At 40.5% G+C, this 23,186-nt stretch overlaps 1 protein-coding gene across 6 annotated transcripts in view; it reads left to right on the forward strand.

The window, feature by feature from the left end:
- ELMO1 (engulfment and cell motility 1) overlaps nt 1-19,992 on the forward strand; it is a 300,684-nt gene extending 280,692 nt beyond the window's left edge. For all 6 annotated transcript variants that reach the window (XM_068203774.1, XM_068203793.1, XM_068203781.1 and 3 more), the window contains 4 exons: nt 5,649-5,756; nt 9,256-9,338; nt 15,050-15,127; nt 19,715-19,992. In XM_068203774.1, the coding sequence (XP_068059875.1) occupies nt 5,649-5,756; nt 9,256-9,338; nt 15,050-15,127; nt 19,715-19,915 (470 nt within the window). In that variant the 3' untranslated portion in view covers nt 19,916-19,992. The remainder of the gene's footprint in view (nt 1-5,648; nt 5,757-9,255; nt 9,339-15,049; nt 15,128-19,714) is intronic.
- Nucleotides 19,993-23,186: the final 3,194 nt, after the last annotated feature.

Raw genomic sequence — 23,186 nt, forward strand, 5'->3', positions numbered from 1 at the left:
AGTGCCCAATGCAACCTCAGGGGGTTCAGGAGTCCTTGTCACCTGCCTGGTGCTCCAACTGAATCCACTTGTTATGGAGCATTACCAAGGCTCTAAAAGGGCCATGGTCCATCCAGGTTGACATGGAGCTGAAAGAGAAATCAGTACTGCTCTGAGGCATCACAATTTGCCTGTTATGTGGCAATCTACTTGTAAGAGTAGCATGACCAGGTAGGAGTTATACTAAAGTATGTATATGCTTTTTTTGCCTTTCCTATGATTCTTTTCTTCCCTTAACACAATCCTGGAACAAATGTCACGAATCTGCAGATTGTACAAGAAGAACCTGAACGTGCCCTACACAGAAGCTCAAAACATTAAATTGCCCATTTAAAGATAATTAACAGGCCTTAGCCCATTATAAAGACTCCAGAGCAAACTTCTATTAAGATTGTTGTTTTAACATGTGGTAGGACACACATGGTTAGTCACAGTAAGTTGAAAAAATTGACTTACAAAAAAATGAGAAGGGAGTTTACAGCCTCTTATGACCTTTTGAAAAGAGATTAAACACTTTCATACATACTTATCATTGGAAAGCCTCCAATCCAACAGGTGATTCACTGGGGGGATGCTGAAGATTAAGCCATGAGGTATCTATATTCAGATCTGAGCTTTTTGTGTTTCAGCACAGGATTATCATAGCAGGATCTCTCTGTAGCTGAAATTCAGAAATATCATTGTTGTCCCAGTAGGAACGTTAGCACTTCCAAAAAATACATGGTCTTTCCCTTGCAAGGTTTTCATAGGAGAACTGCAGCAGTAACTCCTGGGTTTTTGTGAAGTATTTTAATCATTTGGAAATGAAACAGCAAAATCTAACCTATCCTTCTGATCACTGTTCAACAGCAGATCACCATGCTTGGCAAATCCCCACTTTATTTCTGGGCAACGAACATCTGCTGAAAGATAGATCTCTTCAGCTTTCTCCTTCCTTAGATAATTCCTAAAAGAAAAGGGAGAAGAGTAAAGCAAAAACCTGCCAAGCACTCTACACTCCCAGTAGTTATTATTTCCAGTAGAGCTAAGTAGCAGATAAAGGCATTTTATTGAGGATAATAGATACTTCTAATGGTGTCATCCAGTACATTTGTAGTATATGGTGCTGGGTGCACTCCTGAAAATAAATTCCCTTTTTACCTTTATAAAGATTGTAGAGAAATTGTATGTTATTGAAGTGGTTTTGCAGTCAACATGAGGTTTCTCAAACAGTAATTTTTGGAAGCAAGGGAAACCCTGGTGATACACACCATTAAATTAAAAACACAAGGCGCCATGAAAGTAACCTGGAAACAGAAACCTTAACTAGAAACAAAAAATCAAGAGAAGACAGGTTTTCCATCTCTTGCTAGGATAAGCAACTCACAGTTCTGAGCCACACACACTTTGACTTTTTTCTGCCAAGCTCTTTTCTACTGTTACTTCATCCTAGTCTCCATAGTCCCACAAAAAACCTAATATTCTGTGAGCACGAGATTCACGGATACAAGCCAGTTAACCAAATATGTCTCCAATAATGCCAGGGGTAAGTTATTTGCCAGTTATTGGGAGAGCTTCCTGGCTTGACCTAGGCAGTTGAGTTGGAGTGAAAATGTCAATGCAATTTTAATAGAGAGAGAAAAAAGTAAAAGAAAAAAAATGCATACCTAGTTGCACATATAGATACAAAATCTACAAAAATACATGTTTTTACACATATATTTAAAAGCAGGTTCCTCTTGCTAAATCTGTGAAGATGTTTTTCTTTGAACAAAAAACTAGTAACCTTGAACGTATTTTGGAAAAAAACCATATTCTCAGACTTCTGTTCATGCATATCTGAGCTATTTTCTCCCCAGATTCTAACAATAGAGCACTTCTGTACTAACCACAGCAGTCCTTTACCTGGAATAGTATTGTTAGAGGCATATGAGTCATTGGCCATTAATGCACTTGGAAACACACTGTGTGAATGGTCAGGCACTCTGTAGCCCATCAGCAAAATGTTCTGTGCTCTGCTATTTGTTCACAATTTTGAATATTACTTTTGTAGCCAAATTGTAGGTGATTTTGTTATTTGGGGTTTTTTTTAACCTCATCTATAATCTTCAACAATATGCTGTGATATAGCTGGCTGCTTTAGCAAATATCTGAAAAATCAGAACAATATCCTTGAAAACTTTTCAGATTAAAAGCCAGAATGAATAATTCTGTTTCTCAAAACAGAATTTCTAGCACCCTAATGTGATTGCATCAGTGGTCAGTGAGCTGAAAGACATAAGGAGTTGCTGGGAAGTGTAAATAATGTAGTGTCTGAAAATTGTGATGAAATATCAAGTCCACATCATCTCTAAAGACTGTGGTTAGTGACTCTCCTCCCTACAGCTTCTTGTTCTGAGCAGGAGGTAGGTGTAGTAACACTGGATACAAAACAGGCCACAGAAGGGACCTAGTCTTTGGGGAAAATTCTTATGCCTGGGCCTAAAACCAAAAGAAACCCCATTCCTTCCTGAACACACAGTTGCCCTGTTCCAGCTGGGCACATGCATATGGATCTGCCAGATGTGGAGTGCTAATAGGGGACTAATAGGGAAGGTCTGTCTGAACTTTAAAGCCTTTCGTAACACTTCAGCTCTGCAGGCTTTGGTTTGAGAGTTTTGGAGGGTTTGGATAGTAGTTTTTCTTTGTTTTATAAACACCACCTTTGAGTCATAGTAGAAAAGAGCTTTTTCTTCTGCTTTTTTTTTATCAATTTAGAGCTCAAAGTAAATGCTGGCTACTTCCCATGTGCTGTTCTACAATTCAGACTTCTTCACTCTTTTTCTCAGTGGAAGCAATTTAATATCATTTTTGTTTTGGCTGCAGGATCATTCTATACATTACTTTTCCAATATAGTTGTGTTCAGCACTTGCACTACAGTAAAATAGTTGCATCCAGTTTCAAACTGTTCCCCTCCAAGGTACTGAAATCTCATGTGAGTGGGATATTTTCTGATACAATGTTTGTAGCATCATGTACAGCTGAAGCGAAAACTGGGATGGGTAAGGCTGAGGTGGCTGTAGAAACAAGGGTCCCTTCTCCTAGCAACATGCTGTCACCCTCCTCAGCCTGGCTGGTGCAGTCATTTAGTGGCTGTGGTTGAGGAAACCTTGTTAGTTCCATTTGTAGCTTTCATTTAAGGGCTTTCCCCTTGACAGTAAGGCTGTGGCACAGCAGAGTTATTAGTGAGCCCACAGGAGCATTGTGCTGGACATGCTTCAAGCTACAGTCTGTGGCCATTAGTTTTTCATTAACCTTGGGTTATGGGGAATTGCTGAAAAGGCTCCTCAAATATTCAGAGCTTGGGTTTCTTCCCCTTAAGCCACCCCTTCCCAAAACAAAATATTTTCATGGAGGGGTGTTCCCCTCTTTTATTATTGAAGCATGGCATTGAAAGAGCCAAGGTTACCAAAATACTAGCCCCTAGGAGATAGAAGAACGAAACCCTTGCTAACACCAGCCCCATGTGTGATAAATTGAAGGGAATTCATGGTAATTTTTTTTTTTTCAGTTAGAACATCTTTTTGCCCAGGTCACTGAGAAGGTAATGAAACCATGTCCATTTCTACTATGAAAAAAATTACTGGTTTAATTTTAGAGTTGGAAAGTTGTATTACTTTGTACAGCCCAATAAACAACGAGGTTGCATTTAAAGCTAGCTGTGAAAGCCTCCTGCTGCAGTTACTGGAGGCCTTTCTTCAGGCATAGTGGTCAACCATCAGATTCAATGGTGTATATTCTTTAAACATCAGGCTTTGCTAAGGTTCTGGTAGAGTTCCCTGTAAAAGGTATGAATCTAGAAAATTTTCACATACATCCTTCTGAGATACACAAACTGCCTAATAAGTTGTTTGTTTATGTGCTCTTCAGATGACAGTCTATTGAATGAGGGCTCCTACTTGCTCTAGTTTCAATTCCCTGCAAAAGTTTTGCAGGTGGGGTCTTTTCAATCTAATACTGTGCCATATTGTATGTTCTGCTGCTTATAGTCCAGGGATGCTTATATTTCAGCCGCTCTTCTTGTATGCATCACAGGAGCATAATCTCAGGCTCTCTACCATCAATCTTTCAGTGTTGTGCATGCCTGTGAAGTTGATAGCCAGAATCTCTCCCATGGCCATTTTGAGCCTTTGCCAGAGGTTTGTAAGGTTTTTTGAAACCTTTCTGTAGAAGGGGCTGTACACTCAGAAAGTAGTTAGAAGGGTGTAGGGTTTTTCCACCAAACCTTTTTATCCACTGGGACAATATATTTAAAAGGGCATGTGAAAGTCCATTTTTATCATTTCGTTGCCTGTGTTTTACTGCATTGTATTTTAAATGACTTGCCAGGGGCCTGGAGTGTCCTTCAGGACACAGCTGGCTCCATGAGGCCAGTGCTTTACTCAGAGAGCCAAGAAGCCTTTCCTCTGCTAACACCCCAAATGAGCTCACATAAGCTGGTTCTACTGCTCCTCCAATGTTTTATCCAAAAGGAGGCTCCCAGCGACTGCAACACCGCAGGGCTGTGTCAGTGCTAACATTTCCTCTAAATTGTTCCTCAGGCTGCTGCTTGGCACAGCAGCGCTGCCAGTACGAGAGAAGCACAGAGCCACAGAAGCCCTCTGCCCCCCTCCACTGGCATTTTAACATCCAGCCTTGCTCTGAGCTTTTGGAGATTTAGTTTGGATGTAACAAGATTGTATTTTTGACAGCTTAACATTATGTGATCTATTTATTAGATGGAACATGCTCTGACAAGGAAGGATAACCTCTTTCTTGCCACTTCAGAAAGGGAATTGGCAAGCACCATGCTTGCACGCTAGGCAGTGTGGTGGACTGGCTCTGCAAAGGTGATGTTCTTCACAGGAGCAGATTTTAACAAATGTTGTTAGGGGGAATTATGTCCTGCAAAGCACAAGTTGTCAGGAGATGTAAATGTACGTCTCTTAGGAAAGACTAAAATGCAAACTGGGGTGTGAACTGCATGGTCACACATACATTTGTGACCATGCAAAGCACTGAGTTATCTGCACGACAAGAGACTTAATGTCTGCTTTTTAAGTCCTTGCATGTTTATTAGGTCCAGTGTCTCCATAAATATGGGGGTGTTCTCCCATGTCTATAAAAAAAGACATGAGTCATATTTTTCATAAAGTATGGGATATTTCAAATTTATCAGTTTTTGGGTGTCCCACACAAGACAGCTGGTAGGGCTTGATTTTCACAAAGTGGGTGCTAAAAATGAATCTTTTATGGGTAAATTAGAGTTATCCACACAAAGTAGTTACATTGCCAGTCTTCTGGCCATGAGGGTATATAATATCTGGTAAAATTAAGTAAATTCTTTCTCGGTAGTATTTTTTTTTTTTTTTGAGCCAGTGACTATGTCAATAACAAAACCCCTGTAGATTAATGCCAGCTTCATTTAATCAAGTAAAATTACTAAGCAAAGTCCCTACCCTTCTTATATATATACCCCACACATTTCTTCTTCTGAAAGAAAAGACAGCCTTTCCCTGTAGCACCTTGTTTGAGTAAGCTTTCTCCTCTGCTGTTGGTAAGGCTGATGAATACATGTCAGTGACCTTGCTTAATGTGTTTATTTCAACAGACAAATTTTGGTATTGTCGACTTTCACCTAATCACAAGGTCTTGCACTACGGAGACTTGGAAGAAAGTCCACAGGGAGAAGTCCCTCATGATTCCTTGCAAGATAAGTGTAAGTCATGCACAAATTTTGTGACTTCTGCTTCTTTTATGCTAGTTCTTCTTTATAACCTATAGCAGGTTTCTCTTAACATGGGACATTATGCACAGCTCTCTTTATGAAGATAAAGAGCAGGGTACATTTCCTCCTGCATTCAAACACCACTCTCCTGGGTTTGGCAAGTATGTGTGGGGACTGCATTAAACTTTTCAATGAGTTTATAATTTCATTCAGCTTGGAAACATCATGTATTTCCTAGGGAGGAACACAGTTTATTTTCATTGCTCATCTAACTGCGGATGTCAAATAAAAATACTTGGGCATATTCAGAAGCACTGCCTGTCCATGGAAATAGGCAGTCTCGTGACTGGAGGAGGATAAGTGCAGAGGTCTTATTAGTTATTGTGAGGAGTGGACTTAAAGGTGACAGGTCACTGTGAAGAGCATTGAGAGGACCTCACTCTTTCTGTGTAGCCAAATGGGAGAGGACACGTCTCTGTGGCAGCTCCTATCAGGGGATTTATTGGGATTTTTCCTATGGTTAAATGTAATTTTGGAGCTCTTCAGAACCATCACACTCTAATGATTTCTCCTTTGTTCTTCAACACAAGTTGTAGGGGTTTAACCTGCAATCCAGGGAAGATTTTTTATGATAGTGGAAATAATGACTATAGTTCTGTCACTGGGAGGTGACTTCAAGAAATCCATCATTGAATAAGGAATAATTTATTTTTGTTCTTTTCTGAAAATCCTTGGCATTATCAAATTAGACATGCTTATACAGGTATTTCAGCTCGTAGTTCCACTTCTTTAATGGAATGGCAGAAAGATTAATTTTTCAGAAGTTTGAAATTTTTCCAGCCTGAAAATTGGGGAATGATGTGAAATTTCCTCCCCTAACCTGTCTCCAGGCAGTGCCTTTTAAAATGTCCAAGTGCTCCCAGATGCAGTCTGAGAGGGAAAGAAGAAAAGCCTGTGTGATGCTGGAACCCTGACAGTTTGCAGTCACATTTTCTTGTTTTCCTTGCCTTACAGATTGCCTCAAGGATGTTCCACAGTCTTACTGCAGTCTTGGCAGAATGTAGGACAGGGCTTCACATTGCTTTTTTGTGGACAAGGCTTAGAGAAATAGCCATAGAATATTATAGTGTCAGAGTGACAGAAGAATGAAAGTCACACTTGATCTGCAGGCACAGTTACAAGAGCAGCAGTTCCCAGATTTGTTTGCTTGGAGCACGCTTCCATGCACAAACCCCTGACCCTGACTGTGAGCGTCATCTGGCACTTGCATTTTCTGTGCCCTCTTGAACCTACTCAGGAATGTCAGGATCCCATGGTGGCATGGATCCCATGAAGGCTCCTGCTTTAGAAACCATTGGGCCAGACCCACACGGTTGTCTCAGCATGGCTGCTAGCATAGCAGATACCAATGCAGTTCCAGAAAGAGGTGGTTATTTCATCAATATTTCAGGTTTTCAGGTTATGAAAGAGACAAGATTTACCCATGTTAGATGGACTTTCATTAAACAAAGTTGAGAATATTGCAAGTCACAAGATTATAAAGTGGCACTATTGTTTGAAACATATCAGATCAAACTGGCTTGGGCATTTTACAGAATACTTTTCATAAATATTCTGGTTTTCTCTGGACAGATTATTGATTTTTGAATTCTTGAAGTTTGAATATGATGATAACTTCTCAGCATTTGGAGCCAGATCCATAGATAAAGAGAATAGGTGGGTAAGAAAACAGAATCAAGAGAAGCAGCATCAAGCATTTTGTGTACTCCTTGCCAAGTCTGAATAATTAGTCTCATTCCCAAAAAAAAACCATGTGTGGGTTTTTAACCTTTTCACTTCTATGAGTGTCACCCCTCTCTTCAGGCTGGCAGAGTTAACAAGCCATGCAGACTCCAGCTGGGACAGAAAACAGCTGCCCTCCTTCTCAAGGCTTTATCCATTGTGAGCACATCACATCTGTGCTTACGCCCTCCAGCAACTTGTAGTCAACTTCTGTTACCTCCTGAAGTCTTTGATTCTATTTTTCTAAAGCAAGGTATAAGCCAAATTCCAGATAAATAAAGAATAGGATGTCACATCAGTCTGTGATCTTCCATAGTAACTGTATTCCAGATCACACAGATCAAGTGTATGAAACCTGGAGAAAAGCCTTCTTGGTTGAGAGCTCTGACCTCAGAAAACCTTAACTTATGCAAACAGAGAAATTGTTTTCCTGGGCTTTTTTCTAAAAATCGCAGGAACTCTTTTCTTAAGAAGACCTTTCTACCATAGTTGCAGTCAAATAGCTCCTTAATTTCCCAGTTTATTCTAGCTCACTCTCACCTCTCAAAAACAGTGTCTCTTCTTCAAAGAGGGACTGTCAGAGACATAAAAAGTCAGCAGACCCACAGCATAAAAATTCTGAGACCAAAGGCAGAAATTGAGTAGTGAGGAGTCAAATTATTTCTTTCATTCCAGTTTTCCATGCAAAGCAAGTACTTTAAGAATGTGTTTTACATCCTATGCCATCCATTTGGTGTAGGGCTGAGGTAATCTGTCATAAAATATATGGTGCTGTTGGGCCCAGTAGAAGAGTAAATGCATTTCTTCTCTTCACTATTTCCATTAGAGTTTCTAAAGAACTGGGCAGTTACAGGTTTTCATATTACTATCCTGTTCTATATATAAGATACTTTTCTGCAGCCACAAGGATAATGGATTATTTATAGATCGTAAAAATTGTCACTCAGGGACCATATTGTATTGTAGAGCATATAGATTCTTCATAATGTAATTACCTTTGGAAAATTGACTTCCGCTTGAAACTCAGAGAAATTTAGCTTTACACTTTAGTGACCTCACTCTGTGACTCTGAGTGGCATCAGATTCCAATATTTTTTTCTTACCTTTCTTTACCTCCAGTCATTTCTGATCACTTCACATTTTGAAGCAATTGGAATGGCTTGTTATAAGCCTTAGTATGCCTTGTTCCTGCTAGTACCAGAAAGCAACTAAACTGCTGATGGGACTGAAATAGAAAACTATTTTTAAAAAAATTCCTACAGGCTTTTAAAAGAAGGAAAACAGCACTGAGTGAAGGGTCCAACTTGCCCATCATCCTCTCTCCAGCAGAGACTTTACCTGGATGCCAGGAAAGAGCAACAACAGAGCAGGCACATTACACTAACAAGGAAGAAAACTATATGGTTTTGAGATCCATGAGTACACGCACTGTCCAGGCACAGGTACGCGTTTATATGAAACACTCTTACCCAAGGTAGTCTAAACAGGCAAGAAAAAGCATTTTCAGACTTTTATCTGGATGCCTGAAATTTTGTCAAGATTCACTGGTTCCTGTGTTAGTTATTTTCTTCCAGTTTTCTTTCTTACAAAAGGCTGGAAATGGCAAAGGACATGGCAATTTTAACACATGCTTCTTTTTAGACTCTGTAGCTTTTACATACCTTGCTTCTAGCTAATTTTCTGGGGTTTGATTTTCTTTTTAATGCAGTGCCAGTGGCAGATATAAAAGCTGTTGTGACTGGGAAAGACTGCCCACATATGAAGGAGAAAGGAGCTCTTAAACAAAACAAGGTATGGTTCTCAAATTGTTATGAATACATACTGTGCAGAATACAAAGCTTGTCAAATTGACCTTCCCTGAAATAATACAGGTATTTTTCTTTCCAGCCTGCAATATTTCCATGTATGTATACCCTTTGTTTTGACCTCAGACCATTTGAGTTAAGTTATTGGGACAGCTTAGCCTTCTTTACTCATATTTTATGGCAGCTGTGCATTGAGATACACCCAGGGCACAACTGGAATTGTCTTTAGTAGTGATGTTTTCTATCTCTAAAGCAAAGCAGCAATGGCTGTTGGTGCCTACTCCTATATTGTGTCTGATAAATAACTATTTTGTTCCAGCTGTGTTTTCTGATGAACCCACATTCAGTGAAAACATGCCAAAATTGCAATTAATGTCCAGCCGATGATACCTGCTGGTCCAGTCAGGTAGAAAAACCACTGCCAACAAAAGGCTGTAAGTTAAATCCTGGTCAATTAAGGAGGCGTATAAGGACGTGCTTAGCACTTCATTTGGGAAAAATGTGTAGGAGACAATATTCAGCTTAAATTAGATTTATACTACCTTTCAGAGTTTCAGAGCAAGAACTGTAAGCTGACAGTAGTACTAAAATTGTGCAGTGCCAGAATCTTGCAGAGTTTCTGTTAGTAAGAATTGTCACCACATCAAGAAGAAATAGTTACTAGCAATATCTGGCATTGTTAGGGGTGAATACCATATTCTATGAGGTATGTTAATAAATTTTCTATCGGGTTGTCTCTCTTACCTTACAAGAAGCAATGAGACTCTAATGGTGTTCAGTCTGACCTAGAAGAGCACTCTGAGAGGTCTGGGAGCCAGATCACAGCTTTCGAATCAGAATTTCTAATTACCTGAAACTGAGAAAATTTTGGATCAGACCAGGAGATTTTGATGGCCAAAATAGTGAAGTTAAGAGTTCCTGCTTCAACACTTTAGATAAAATTGAAAAAGCCATTCTGAAGGGAGCCATAAAAATTGAGAAGGTCCTGTCAAAGCTACATCACACGACTAGCTGAACCTTCACAGCTTCAACTTCTCTTTCCTTAACTGTGCACAGATGGGCAAAGCATCCTGAGTATTTTTTGCATTTGTTTTCTTATAGAGAAGTTGCCCTCCTTTCAACATAGGCTTTACATGATAGGAAAGGAAAAAGTCAAGTGAGGAAAAAAAAAATCCTAGGAGTATTTTTCCTTGTTGATTTTCTGAATCAGGACACAAACACACACACATGAGTACAATAGATTACGTATAACTCCTACCTCATGTTACAGCTGAACCATCAACACATTTGGCTGGGACATTTATATGATGCATATAAAATATTTTTAGTTCTTCCTTGCCTTAGCACTCATATGTCCACACAAAAGGGAAAGATGGAAAGCAGTGGGTGGCAGTGATGGAAATGTGTCATCATTATGGCGCAGTAATGTCTAGATAGTATTTAATGCTAAATAGAATTGCTGCAGATCAGTTTGTCCTCAGCTCTCAGCATTGCCCCATTTCCGTAGGTAAAATTGCTTTGGACTGGTATAAAATTTCTGGCTGAGAATGTGAAGATCTGGAATTCATAGGTAGCATGGCTGCATCCCTGGCTGGAGGCATTCTATTTGTGACCCAGACAATGGCAATTTTGATGGTTTTATTGTTTCTGATGTGGTGCAGGGGTTTTGGTTTGGTGGGTTTGGGTTATTTTTTTATTTCCTCATTTCCTTATTTCTTCCCCTGAGAAGCACGTCAGAATTTTTGAATTAATCTGTCACCCCAATCAAACTGTCTGGCACAATATTGCAACTATTTAACTGACATAGGAATAACATGTTGTTTGCAGCATATCAAGTTATATATGGGTTAGGCAATTAAAATTTATAAAAAGGCAGACACAGAATGCAATTCAGCTGAGTTTGGTGTATAAAACCTTTCACTTTCTGAAATTTCACAATCAGTAATATATTTTTAAGAGGTCTTTTCATTCTGAGCTTTCTTTGTACATATATAACGTCCACCTCAATTTTATTAATTGGCAGAAAAGAAAATTGAATGGCAGAATGCCATGCTATGAACATAGCTGGAATTGGCAAAATGTCCATAACAAATGCTTCAGCATCTCTTCATTTGCCAGCAAATGGCTATTGTTCTTTCAGCAGGACAATTTAGAAAGAAATAAGGGTTAAACTGAATTGGAATTTATATGCATATGAAGCTGGAAAGATGTGACAGGACCAGATCTGAATCCATTGTTGTTTGTCTTGCTTGTGTTTTTAAATTAGGTTTAATTTTTAAATCCTTATTTCTGTCTCCCAAGTAGTACCAATGATTTTCAAGGAAATGAAATACATCAGATTTTGCAGCCTTCAAAATAAAGCATGACAGAAGAATTAGGAAAAAAAACATAGCCAGATATTTTGAAGTGTTTGCCTGTCACCCTTTATCTGCTGATGTGGCAGGTTTCAGGCTTTGTGCCTTTTTAGTCAGCTAAAATGGTTCATCCCTGATGAATGAAGCTCCTCTTCTCCTCTCTTCTCCTCTCTTCTCCTCTCTTCTCCTCTCTTCTCCTCTCTTCTCCTCTCTTCTCCTCTCTTCTCCTCTCTTCTCCTCTCTTCTCCTCTCTTCTCCTCTCCTCTCCTCTCCTCTCCTCTCCTCTCCTCTCCTCTCCTCTCCTCTCCTCTCCTCTCCTCTCCTCTCCTCTCCTCTCCTCTCCTCTCCTCTCCTCTCCTCTCCTCTCCTCTCCTCTCCTCTCCTCTCCTCTCCTCTCCTCTCCTCTCCTCTCCTCTCCTCTCCTCTCCTCTCCTCTCCTCTCCTCTCCTCTCCTCTCCTCTCCTCTCCTCTCCTCTCCTCTCCTCTCCTCCGTTTCCCACTGCTGCCTGTCTAAAGAGTTCTTTGGGACAGATCTTCTGACTGGCAAGCAAGCTCAACATGGCCAGACCTCAGCCTTCAGTAAAGACATGGGTGGTTTGAGGGTGTTTAAGACAGAGAAAGCAAAAAGTAGCATGGGATCACTTCCCCATAGGCACCCAAAATGCCTGTTCATGAAAAATAGCTTGCTTCTGGCCTGTGTTGGGGACCAGTGGAGACTGGGGGAGAGAGAACCTCTGGGCATGGGAGAGCAACCTTCCCTTCATACCACCTAAGACAGCTTCCCCACAGAGGTGAATCCAAGGAGTGGGAAGTATTGGCCTGCCGTTGTCATTTCTTGTTCTCTGTTTTCAGCACAGCTCGGAAGAGAGGCACACTGTGGGTCCCAGTGCTGTTACCTTTGAGAAGCATTTGGGGAAGGGCAGAGGTCTAACACGTGGAAGGAGCTAGGAGTACCAAGGTAGTGAGTTCAGCAGCTTGAGGTGCAGAAGAAGGAAAGCAAAACAAAGAAGGAAGGAACAGGTTGGAGGGAATGTGAAATAAAAAACACCAGAGGGATAGAGAAACAAGTGGAAACAGCTTGAGTGAAAAATTACTGTGAGAAAGGTTAAGAAGTAGAACAGAAAAAAGAAGAGAAAACTACAGATGGCTGATAAAGACTGACCAGTTCTCATTTAAGAATTGCCAGCTCCTCCTTGTCAGTGATGGGACTGTAACAAAACCAGGTGGGGGTCCATGACAAATCAGCCAGCTCAACCACTGAGACCACTGTCAATGTGGAGGGCCAGTTGGCAACTCCAGCTCCTTTGGCTTCCATTTTCCTTGACAGTTTGCTGTGCAAACTGAGATGTTGGCACCTGGAAGTCATCATTCCCAAGCCTTTAGAGTCCAGGACAGCCAGCAAAGAAGCTGAGCTGTAGCCAGGGCTGCCAAAATAATGCTTTTCCCCAGAAAGAGAAGCGAGGTGCCCTTAATGTAGTCCTTTCTCATTCTCTGCCTGACTGGAAATTACTAAACCCTTGACATCCTGACACATGCCTCTTCCAAGCAGAGATTTTTTTCCTCCTTTTTTCTCTCTTTGAGGTGAAGAAGAAGGCATATTCATTGAAGTTTCCCAAAGGAAAAATTACAGGGTTCAGGCCTGTGGGATTGTTGACCTTCATTAAATTCAGAAACATCACAGTATAGCAGCACAAGCCCTTTTTTCAGAGCTACAACCTCAGTGGCATTACTTGGCGTATTCTGTCAGTAATTTATAACACTGTGGGAGGAGATAATGCCAGGTTCATGTGGGCAGAGGTAGATTTGTTTCTGTAATGAGGGACATCACTCTTAATAAGGTGTGGCTGAGAGACATTCCTACAACACAAAAGGGCCATGTGAGCCTGAACCATTGGTTTGCTGAGTGCACCAGCACTGTTTGCACTTGCAGCCTCCTTGGAGATTTAACACAATGACGACTTAACATAGCTTTGTCTCCTGTAGCCTTGGCAATTCATCAAGTCAAACCTAGTAACTAAACTCAAGGAAAACAAGAACATTCCCATGAGAAGCCTGATCTCTTATTATCCAAGATTATCCATAAGGATTGCAAGTTTTATGGTTCAGACTCTGCTCTTAATCATACAACGTCAAAACCAAAAAAGCCCTTACAGAAATCCAAATATCTATGTCTGTCTCAGACCAGGAGCTCAGGGGTAGCAATCTAGAACAATGTTTATGCTGCAGTCCCCACAGTCAATTCTTCCATTTTAAAACTTAATGTTGCAAATTTAGGAAGCTGTTCTGCTTTCACCGCTGGCAGTACAGGGACTGTTGTCAGCTGAGAGTCAGCAAAAGGCATCAGTGTGACAGGGCTGAGGAAGCCAAGAGGCAAAAGGAACAGGACATGTGATACAGATCATAGTTACAAGTCAGCACTCTGCTATGTAGCTGGGTCTCTTTTCCACAGTTACTATATCCATACCACCGAGATTGTGGTACAAATTGTGAGATCCTTGTAATGGCACTTGTAGTGATGCAGGGAGAAACCATAATATGGCAGCAGATAAGACAACATCTTTGCATGCTCACTGCTGGCCACTGAAAGATCATTGTTTATTCAGATTGCCTGGGTTTCCTCAGGGGAATGCAAGTCCAGGTGACTTTTAGAGAAGGTCAGCACTTTATGAATTCTCCTTGGTACCTTTTACAATTCCAGCTTCAGTGCTTAGGGGACAAAAAGATGATTGCTCTTTCCTTTCCTGAAATTCCTTTGGGTCTTCAGGTAACCAGCATAGTTTGGCTTGACTGAGGCTGGCAACTCTGGTTCAGATGGAAACAAAATTACAGAAATCTTCTGTGAGTGAATAATTTAATATATTTCCAGCAGTGAATAAAACATAAGTATATACCAGGATATTCATTGTCTTGACAAGATTTTTAACACAAGGAGTCAAAAGTTCTTGCAGAACTTTGTGAGTTTAATCTATACATAGTGAAAAAAACTGTGAGTCTTCATGAAGAGTTTCTTGCAAGTGTACTATTATTCATTATATAGATTTTAATCCTCACCATTGACTAGCTCAAATTTAAACTCAAATGGTAAAGTAATTCATGACCCAATGGGCCACAGTAAGCACTGAGGTGAGTGAGTTTTTTAGACTGAAGCAGCCATGGTGGTATTCTTGCTGTGCCTCTCTCTTGCAATGGTCTGGTGTTGCTGCAGCTTTGGCCAGACAGGAGACTACCATAAACTATTTTTCAACTTGTTTTGGGGAATAATGGATAGGAGAGAAAGACAGACCTTAATGTACGGATGCCTCTCTCATGCAGCATTAATATGTGTTTCTTTGTATCGTTCCAGGAGGTGCTAGAGCTTGCTTTCTCTATATTGTATGACTCAAGTGGCCAGTTGAATTTCATTGCTCCAGACAAGCATGAGGTAAGTCATGTTCAGAGTACAGAAATTTATTTGCAGTTATCTTAGTTGCCTTAAGGGACCAGATGGCTTTGTAAGAACATAAGAATAGGCATCTTGGCCCAGGGTATAGGTCCATCTAAATCAGTGTCATGTCTCAAAACAAATTGACAAATTCAAGGGATTAGTACAGGAACAAGACCTTCTGCAATTTTCTTGCATATCTGAGCCACAGAAGAAACATGCTTTTTATTCCTACATCACAGAGTACATGAAGCTCCAAATTACAGACCAGTGTTTTTAAGTCCTCCCGAAATATGAGCCATAAGAAAGAGAAATAAGAGAGCTTGGGCAGACCTCGAAGCTCTACAGACCTCGCTCACCATTTCCTGATTTCTTGTGGTCTGCTGTACTTCAGACACTAGAGAATTTTGCTGTGTGAACTTTCAACACTGAGAATTTGTACAACCAAGCTTTCAAAGAATCACTGCCAGCCTCAGTTCATTTTGACAATGTTAGGTTTTTTGGTTTTGTTTTTTTTTTGGTGAGTTTTTCTGGTTGTTTGTTTGTTTTGTTTGTTTGGGTGTTTTTTTGGTTTTTTTTTTGTTTACATAGTCAGTGGTGGTTATACCATAACTGGGTCTCAATTTCAGCCAAAGACTTGTGCTCTCCAGAATGGCATATCCCCTTTTTATTATTTTCACACTGCTTAAGACCATTCATGATAGGTGATTGTAGAAGGCCCCCTGTATTCATTCTATCGCCACATGAGAGCATTTTGCAGCAGCTTTCACTTGTATAATGACAATGTAAATACCAATAGCAAGGATGACTGATAGCCCTTTCCCTGCTCCCTTTTCTTTGTAAAAGCCACAAGGAAATAGAAGACATCATCGCCTTCTGGAATGTGATGGGATTAATTTACCTTAATTGTGTTGAATCATTGGATGTGTTTCTCTCAAAGAAATGTCAAGTAAAGGCTTAGCAGAATGCACTACATTAAAAAAATCTTTCTTGTTTCTAAAGCAAAAGAGTTGTGTTCCATTTGCACACTTATTTTTAGATATTACATTTTGTCTCAGTTCAGGACCCTGTGCTAAGATGATGAAGAAGATTGCTTTAAATTGAACTATACTGTAGTGTTAAAAAAGTGTGTGAAATTGCTGTACAAGTGAAGTGTATTAGCTATGCCACTTCAAAATTTGTTGCTCTGGACTAAAACCTTCAACTAAATGTTAATTTTAGGAGAGGAGATACAGTTATGCCCATTTGGATCTTTCTGTGGATTAATATTTGAGTGTCATTTTCACGAATGTTCATTCCAGAGAAGTATTTGCTGGTCAGTTTTCATGTAAGAGAAAAGACCGTAGTATCCCAGGCAAAATGTGCCATTAGAACTGTAGCTCTAAGCAACACATGGTTGTCATCATCCTCTGAACTGAACACAGGTTTGAGGATTTATGATATAAGTTCTCCAGAAACTGAATTCTAGACTGTTTCAGCTCAGAAGCACAAATGGTCATGAAAACCAACAATTTTTTCAGCCACTGTATCTCAAATATAGCCTATAGCTACGGGTGGATTTTAATGGTTCAAATGTTGAAAAGCTGCTGTTGCATCCCACTGACAGGCAGTAGCAGTGAGATGCACTAACCCAATTGCTCAAGATTGCGTTAACACACCTTTTATCTTCATGTCTCTTTTTGGCATTGTGCAGCTTCTTTGAAACAAAACTAATATGTTCCAAAAAAATGGCCAGAGGCAACAGTCTCTGCTGCCACTTGACAGCTCTCAAATGAAAGTTTTTAAAAGGACATCTCACATTCTCTGTATTTTTCCATGGCCTGCAGAAGAGTGAGTTATGATTAAAGTGGAAAGTACAAGTATTCAGAGGAAGCACCCACAAGGAAAGGGAAGTAGTATGTTGTGAAGCCTGTGACTCTTCATCAAAGTAGTTGGGATGCTTGTTAATAGAAGTGATAGTTTAGCAGCATTGTCAGTTTGGGAGATCTGGTGGTGACATCTCAAGATTCTGAAAGCTTTGTGTGAAGCACCAGGAATGATGTTGGTACATGACAATTTCAGGTCAGACTTGCAGGGCTTTTTTTAAGTACTTGCGCAGCCCTCGTGATTGTAGAGTGAGGCTGAAATGTGGGAGTTGAGTGTGTCCTAAAAAGAAAAATTTAACAGGGATCTTAGGATAATTCTGGCTGCAAGGAATCCTGAAGGTGTTTCAAGTCCAACCTCCTGCTCAAAACAGGTCAGCAATGAGCTCAGACCAGGTTGCTCAGGGATGCATCCAGATGGATGAAACCTGTGCAAGCTTTCTAGTTCTTGTCTCCCAAAGTAATTGTTTGATAAAATTTCATTTCTGAACCAGTATCATTGAGATTTGGACCTCATTCTAGCACACTTAAGTTTGTGAATTCCCTTAGCCATCTGTTGGAGCTTACTGCTAGCCAGAGGATTCAGTACTATGAGATCACTCCATTGTATTTGTTTTTCATTTAAATACTAATAACTGGTTTCAACTACACAGCAAAAAAGGTGGATTAATCTTATCCATGATTTTTGACAGAGAAACTGATGAGGGAGGCCATAATTAGGTTTCATTGGAGTTTTATGAAAATGAATCTCATAAATTAATTTTTCAGTGGCTCTTAGTCTCTTTTGCATATTAAAAAGAAAAAAGCTTCTGAATGAATGCCTCTGTTTTTCCACCATCTCATTAGGATGTCTCTCTGCTCAACATGTGCAGGAGTTTAATTAGGTGCATTTGCCAATATGGAGATTAGAGAGGAAGCCCCTTTTCCAGGCCATTGCACTCATCGGAATTGTGGCCAGAATTACTGTGGGCCCTGAATGAGTTATATCTGAAGAGGAGAGAACTGCAGTTCTGCTTTCTGGCTCTCTGGGATTCCTCCCCAGAGGAAGAGCTGGCCACACTCACTGTGCAGGTGATGGACGATTTCCATCCAGGGCTGCATCTGTTGAGAAGTTTCTCTGCTCTTCTGTAACCTGAGCAGAGCCTTTTGCTTTTCTGTTCCTTTCTTCATAATGAATTCAGGGAAAACTTTCCCAGAGAAAGATTTCAAGTAAATCAAAAGATTATAATCTGTTCAAATGTAATTATTTTTCGAGAATAACTTCTTTCTTTTCCTGATACTCTGCATTCACTCCAAAAAAACTGCATGCTTTAAAAGTCTTCAGTGGCACACTTTGACAGCCTAGAATAGGCAGGCTAAGTTGTTTATTTAGTACTTGTCAGCAGGACAACCTGAGCTCTAAAGTCTCTTCTATATAGCTGATCTCATATTAAAGCTGTGGCTTGGCTTGCCCACACCCTAGGTGAAAAAGCTCCCTCTTCTTCTGTTTTGTTACTGACTTAAGTGGGTTGGATTTCACTTCGGATGCTGAAGTGTGCTAACCCATCCTATTTTTGAAACATGCCCTTTTTCTGCATGAAGAGGGGGGCTTCTCTCTCTTCTTTAAAAATAATCCTCATTTCTGCTGTGGGATGAAGTCAACCATGGCTATCTTTAAATTCAGCGGCATCATGTAGCAAATGGTCAGCTAAATTTAAAACCCATTTTTTTGGCATGAAATCCAGCAGAAGTATTTGTAAGATAAAAATGCAGTTATGGTTAATTTAATTTTTCTCCTGCAAACTAGGACACAAGTTCATGATTGAAATCTTTATTTTTAGATGACAGCATTTGAGTACTTCTGTTCATAGTTGAATAAATGGCTGGTAGTAATAAATGAAAGTGACTTATTCAATAGAAGTTGACTCTAGATAACCAATCTCCCATGAATTTGTTGCTGATTTTAAATGGTTATTCAGCCCACATTTATCACAAGCTGTCAGCTGTTGGAAAAGATGGCATCTCCTGTAAGGAAAAAGCTAAGAGTAAGGAAAAGGTTTTAGAGGCCAGTTCAGCATTTGCAGCATTTAGTATTATACCCCAGCAGCTTGGTATTTAATTTTCATGAAGGACATAGCATAAACTGACTGTAGTTTTCACAATATGTTATTTTGTGTAAAACAGTGGTAAAGTAGGCATAATTATGTGAGACTATCAATTGCAACAGCTACATGTCTAGAAAAGCAAACAATTATAAAAGCAGATAGTACAGGATTTTTACACTAAGAGTCAAGAAGGATTTGGGGGTGGGATTTAGTTCACCTAACTTAACTGTCTTGGAATTAAAAGTTTAGTTAGAGTAAGATAATCTTTAGTCATTTTTAATAGGTACTGGGGGAGTAGAATGAGAGGAGTGAAGGAGATTTCTCCAGAGGTTCATTGTCCTAAGTTATTGTTTCCTTCTCCAATAATTGCAGAAGAACATTCACCAAGAAGTTTGGAGGAGATGCCAAATTGTCAAACAACTAAACACTGTCATTTTGTCCCATTTTATGGAATGTTTTTCCGTTTTCTGAGCAGCTCAGTGAAAGCCTTCTTCAAGATCGGAGCTGATAAAATGCATCAACCTAATTTTAGGTCTCTTTGTAAGTCCTCATGGGAGCAGTAACTGTAGAGGACCAGACCAGACAAGGAGTTTGTTTATGAAAAGTCTATTAATGAGAGTTTTTATCCTTTTTCTGTGCAGTATTGTGTATGGACCGATGGTTTGAACGCCCTCCTTGGAAAGGATATGTTGAGTGACCTAACACGGAACGACCTAGACACGCTGCTCAGCATGGAGATAAAGCTACGCCTCCTTGACTTGGAAAATATACAAATCCCAGATGCTCCCCCACCTATCCCAAAGGAGCCCAGCAACTATGACTTTGTTTATGACTGTAACTGAGGCAGTCACTGAAACTTGCTCTGAAACTGGAAATACATTATAGCTGAAGAGATATTAAAAAAAAAAAAAAAAAAGAAGAGTGTGAGGAAAAAAAGAAACCCACTTTTGCACCTTGTATTTTGGCTTTAGAGAGGGATGTAGAAACACTTGCATTCCTCCCTGTTCCCTGCATCCCTTCCTTCCCCATTCCCATATTCCCCATTGCTCATCCAAATCCACATTGCTTTAATTAACTTGTAATTGCAGGCCATTGGCCTTGCTTAAGGCAAAGACTGCCACTAAGAAGCACCCTCCTGAGGACTTTTTTTACATTTTTAATACTGGAATAGACATTCTTAACTAAAGGACGTTGTTATCAAACTGCATGCCTGTGAAACCCACTTGGCAGGGCAGAGGCTTTAACTGGAAGGAGGAGGGAGGTAGGGAGCAAAAGCAGCTACTGTAAGCAGAAGATTTCCCCAGACACTGACAAGAGTCTGCTCACCACTGAATCCAATGTGATGATGAAATTCATTAACTGCTTCCCAGTGCTTGCACCATCCGTCACTGTCATTATTCTCTCCACCGTCATCTCAACTCTTGCCTCCAGCCTTCACCCAACGATCGGCTCCCAGAATGGAAAGTCTGCAGGTTTTTGCTGTACCATACGCTGCAATGCTGCAACAGCTTTTAACTTCTTTTCCTCCCAGCTCTTACAATAGCCCCACACTAGCAGATCACTCGCACAAACTGTGTATGAAGCCACTAGTGTGTCCCATTCCTGTAGCGTTCCCTAAGCCTTAGTTGCCTCTGAAATTGGCTTGTTGCTATTTGAAGTGATTTTTATTTCCTTGGTCCAAAGTTCAACAGTAATTTTCAAAAATTAATTACAACTGCCAAACATCAGGTTTACATCGTTGTCATTGCTACAGTGTTAGAAATCTGCAAGGGATTTTTTTTGTACGGGTTCTAATTTTTTTATTTTATTTTGCCAAACAAATATATTTAATGAAAACTAATTTCATTGTGAGTACTTTTGGGGAACAATATTTTTACTTAATTTTAATTTGGAACATTTGCCCTGAAGGGAAAAAAACACCATTCCCTTCAACTTCACTGTTGAATAAAAATCTGAGTTGTGATGATTCTTGGGACTTTGTTTTTCTTCTGAAGTTGACTTTTATTCCTTATGATTCCTAGAAATTCTGAACTGTTTAGCAAAAAGAGGAGTGGGAAGAGTTTTCTTATCTGCATCTGATTTAACTTACTTGTTTGTTAGTGGTGACAAGGATGAAATGCATCCAGAGATCTCCATTGCCATGGTTACATGAGCCTTCCTGTGAGAAGGGCCCTTGTGAAATCCAAAATCCAAGCATACTGATGTGCTCACGGTCAGTTCAAGGCTGCTGCCTTTCCTGTGTTTTGCTGGGGCAGCTGTTTCCCTGTATTTCCATTTTCTCCATAGAGAGTGTTTATGGCTGCAGCAAATTGGTATTAGGAAGGTTTGAGCTTTGCAGGATGGATTCCCTCTATCCTCATTTTTTTTCTAGGTACTTCACTAAGTTCAATTGCAAAAGTCTGAGTCTAGAGGAACCTGCCAGCTCTTTCCCTCCCACTGCACATGCTGAAGACAGATGTTTATCTGTAAGTTTCTTTCCTGGTCAGACCCAGCTGAAAAAGATGGTTAAGGGGTTTTATCAGAACCTGTGCTAGTGAGAAACCCAGAAGGTGGTTCCAGTTCTGACAATCATAGAAGTTCTCAACTGAGGTGACCTTTGCTCCATCCAGATGGCTCTGGGGAAAACATCTTGACTGGCCTCACACCAGTAGAGGAGAGAAATTATGTCCTGCAGGTGCAACAAAAAGGAAGATGATGAGAACATTGCATGAATGCAAGCATCAAAGTCTCAAGGAAGGTGCCTTCCTGAAGCTGTGCAGTATTTTATGAATGCCATAATGTAACAGAAGATAAAAGTTAGTTTTGGTGGTAATGGATGATAAAGTAAGTTAATAAGAGAGACTGTGTTAAACTCTGGAGGGAGAAGTTATGGTGTAGTGTGAACTGAGAAGAGGTTCGGTCTTAATGAGAAGAGAGATGTACAACATGAGTTGTGTGAGTTTGAGATGGTTTATTCTCCAAATCTTTGTCAGACTATAGCAAAGGTAGTCATGGTCAGGAAATAGTAGAAGCAAAGGCACTGCCTGCACAGGGGATTTTTAAGGGGTCCCAAGGGCGAGGGATGGAGGTAGGAACATGTTTCTTTACAAGATGCTGATGCTGCCTCTTAACTTCATGCAGATAAAACCTGGAGCAGAATGGAGAGCCTGAGTTGTTTTAATTTCCCTGACCCAGCTGGATTTGCTTTTTACTTACAGATTTCATATGTGGTGCTTCAGATGGGTATTGCTCTGCTGGCAACAGAAACACCTTTCACTCCCAAGCTGTAAGAGCCAAACATACTGCCAGCTCAGTGGCACTCCAATGCTGTGGTCTCAGCAGGCAGGCATCTGCGTGACAATCAGAGAGGAGCAAACAAAACCCCTCCTCCAGGGGACATCTTGAGCAGGAGATAAAGGTTAAACTTGCCTCCTCCACTAAGGTGAGTGCCCCTAATTCCACCCCAAGAGCCCAGGGGACTGGTGGGAGGAGAGCTGGCAACCCAGCCCTCTGTTTTTACCAACAGCTTGTGCCCATTCACATGACACTGAGGCACATAAACACCACTCAGGCAGCGTGGGGTTCTTGAGCATGAACAGCTGGGAGCCCTCTCCTTTCACAGCAGGTGACATAGACCCTCTGTCCTGCCCTGGGACAGGGTAGGTGCAGCCTGACCAGGGGGATCCAGGTCCAGATGGATACCACAGCACTGCTGCATGGCTCTGCCTCACTGCTTCCTGAAGCCCTACTTTGCAGGATCCCCAGCTCCCCACATGACCTGGCTCTTTGTAGGGGTTATGCACAGTGTGGGATGGTCACATGAGCAGGAACGCTTAATTTGTATGCGCCACCCTGCCATAGGAAAGAAGAGGCTCAAGAGATGCGTTGGTGTAATAGCCCTTCCAGCTATTTTAGCAGCACTCCCACAAGCAACCTGAAAGGCTGTGGTGCAAGAGAAGAATCCTGCCTTTGGTTTCTAGAGCTGTCATACAGGCTCACTTTGTCATTATGAAATATAAAACAAAAAAAAAGTTAAATGATGAAGAAATATCCCGCTGCTTCCCATTCTTTAAAAAAAAAGAAATTGAGGATGAAAATGGCAAATTAATTTGCTCATGCTGTTGTGTTCCGGAA

This window comes from Anomalospiza imberbis, chromosome 1, assembly GCF_031753505.1.
Source record: "Anomalospiza imberbis isolate Cuckoo-Finch-1a 21T00152 chromosome 1, ASM3175350v1, whole genome shotgun sequence".
Classification (NCBI taxonomy): Eukaryota; Metazoa; Chordata; class Aves; order Passeriformes; family Viduidae; genus Anomalospiza; species Anomalospiza imberbis.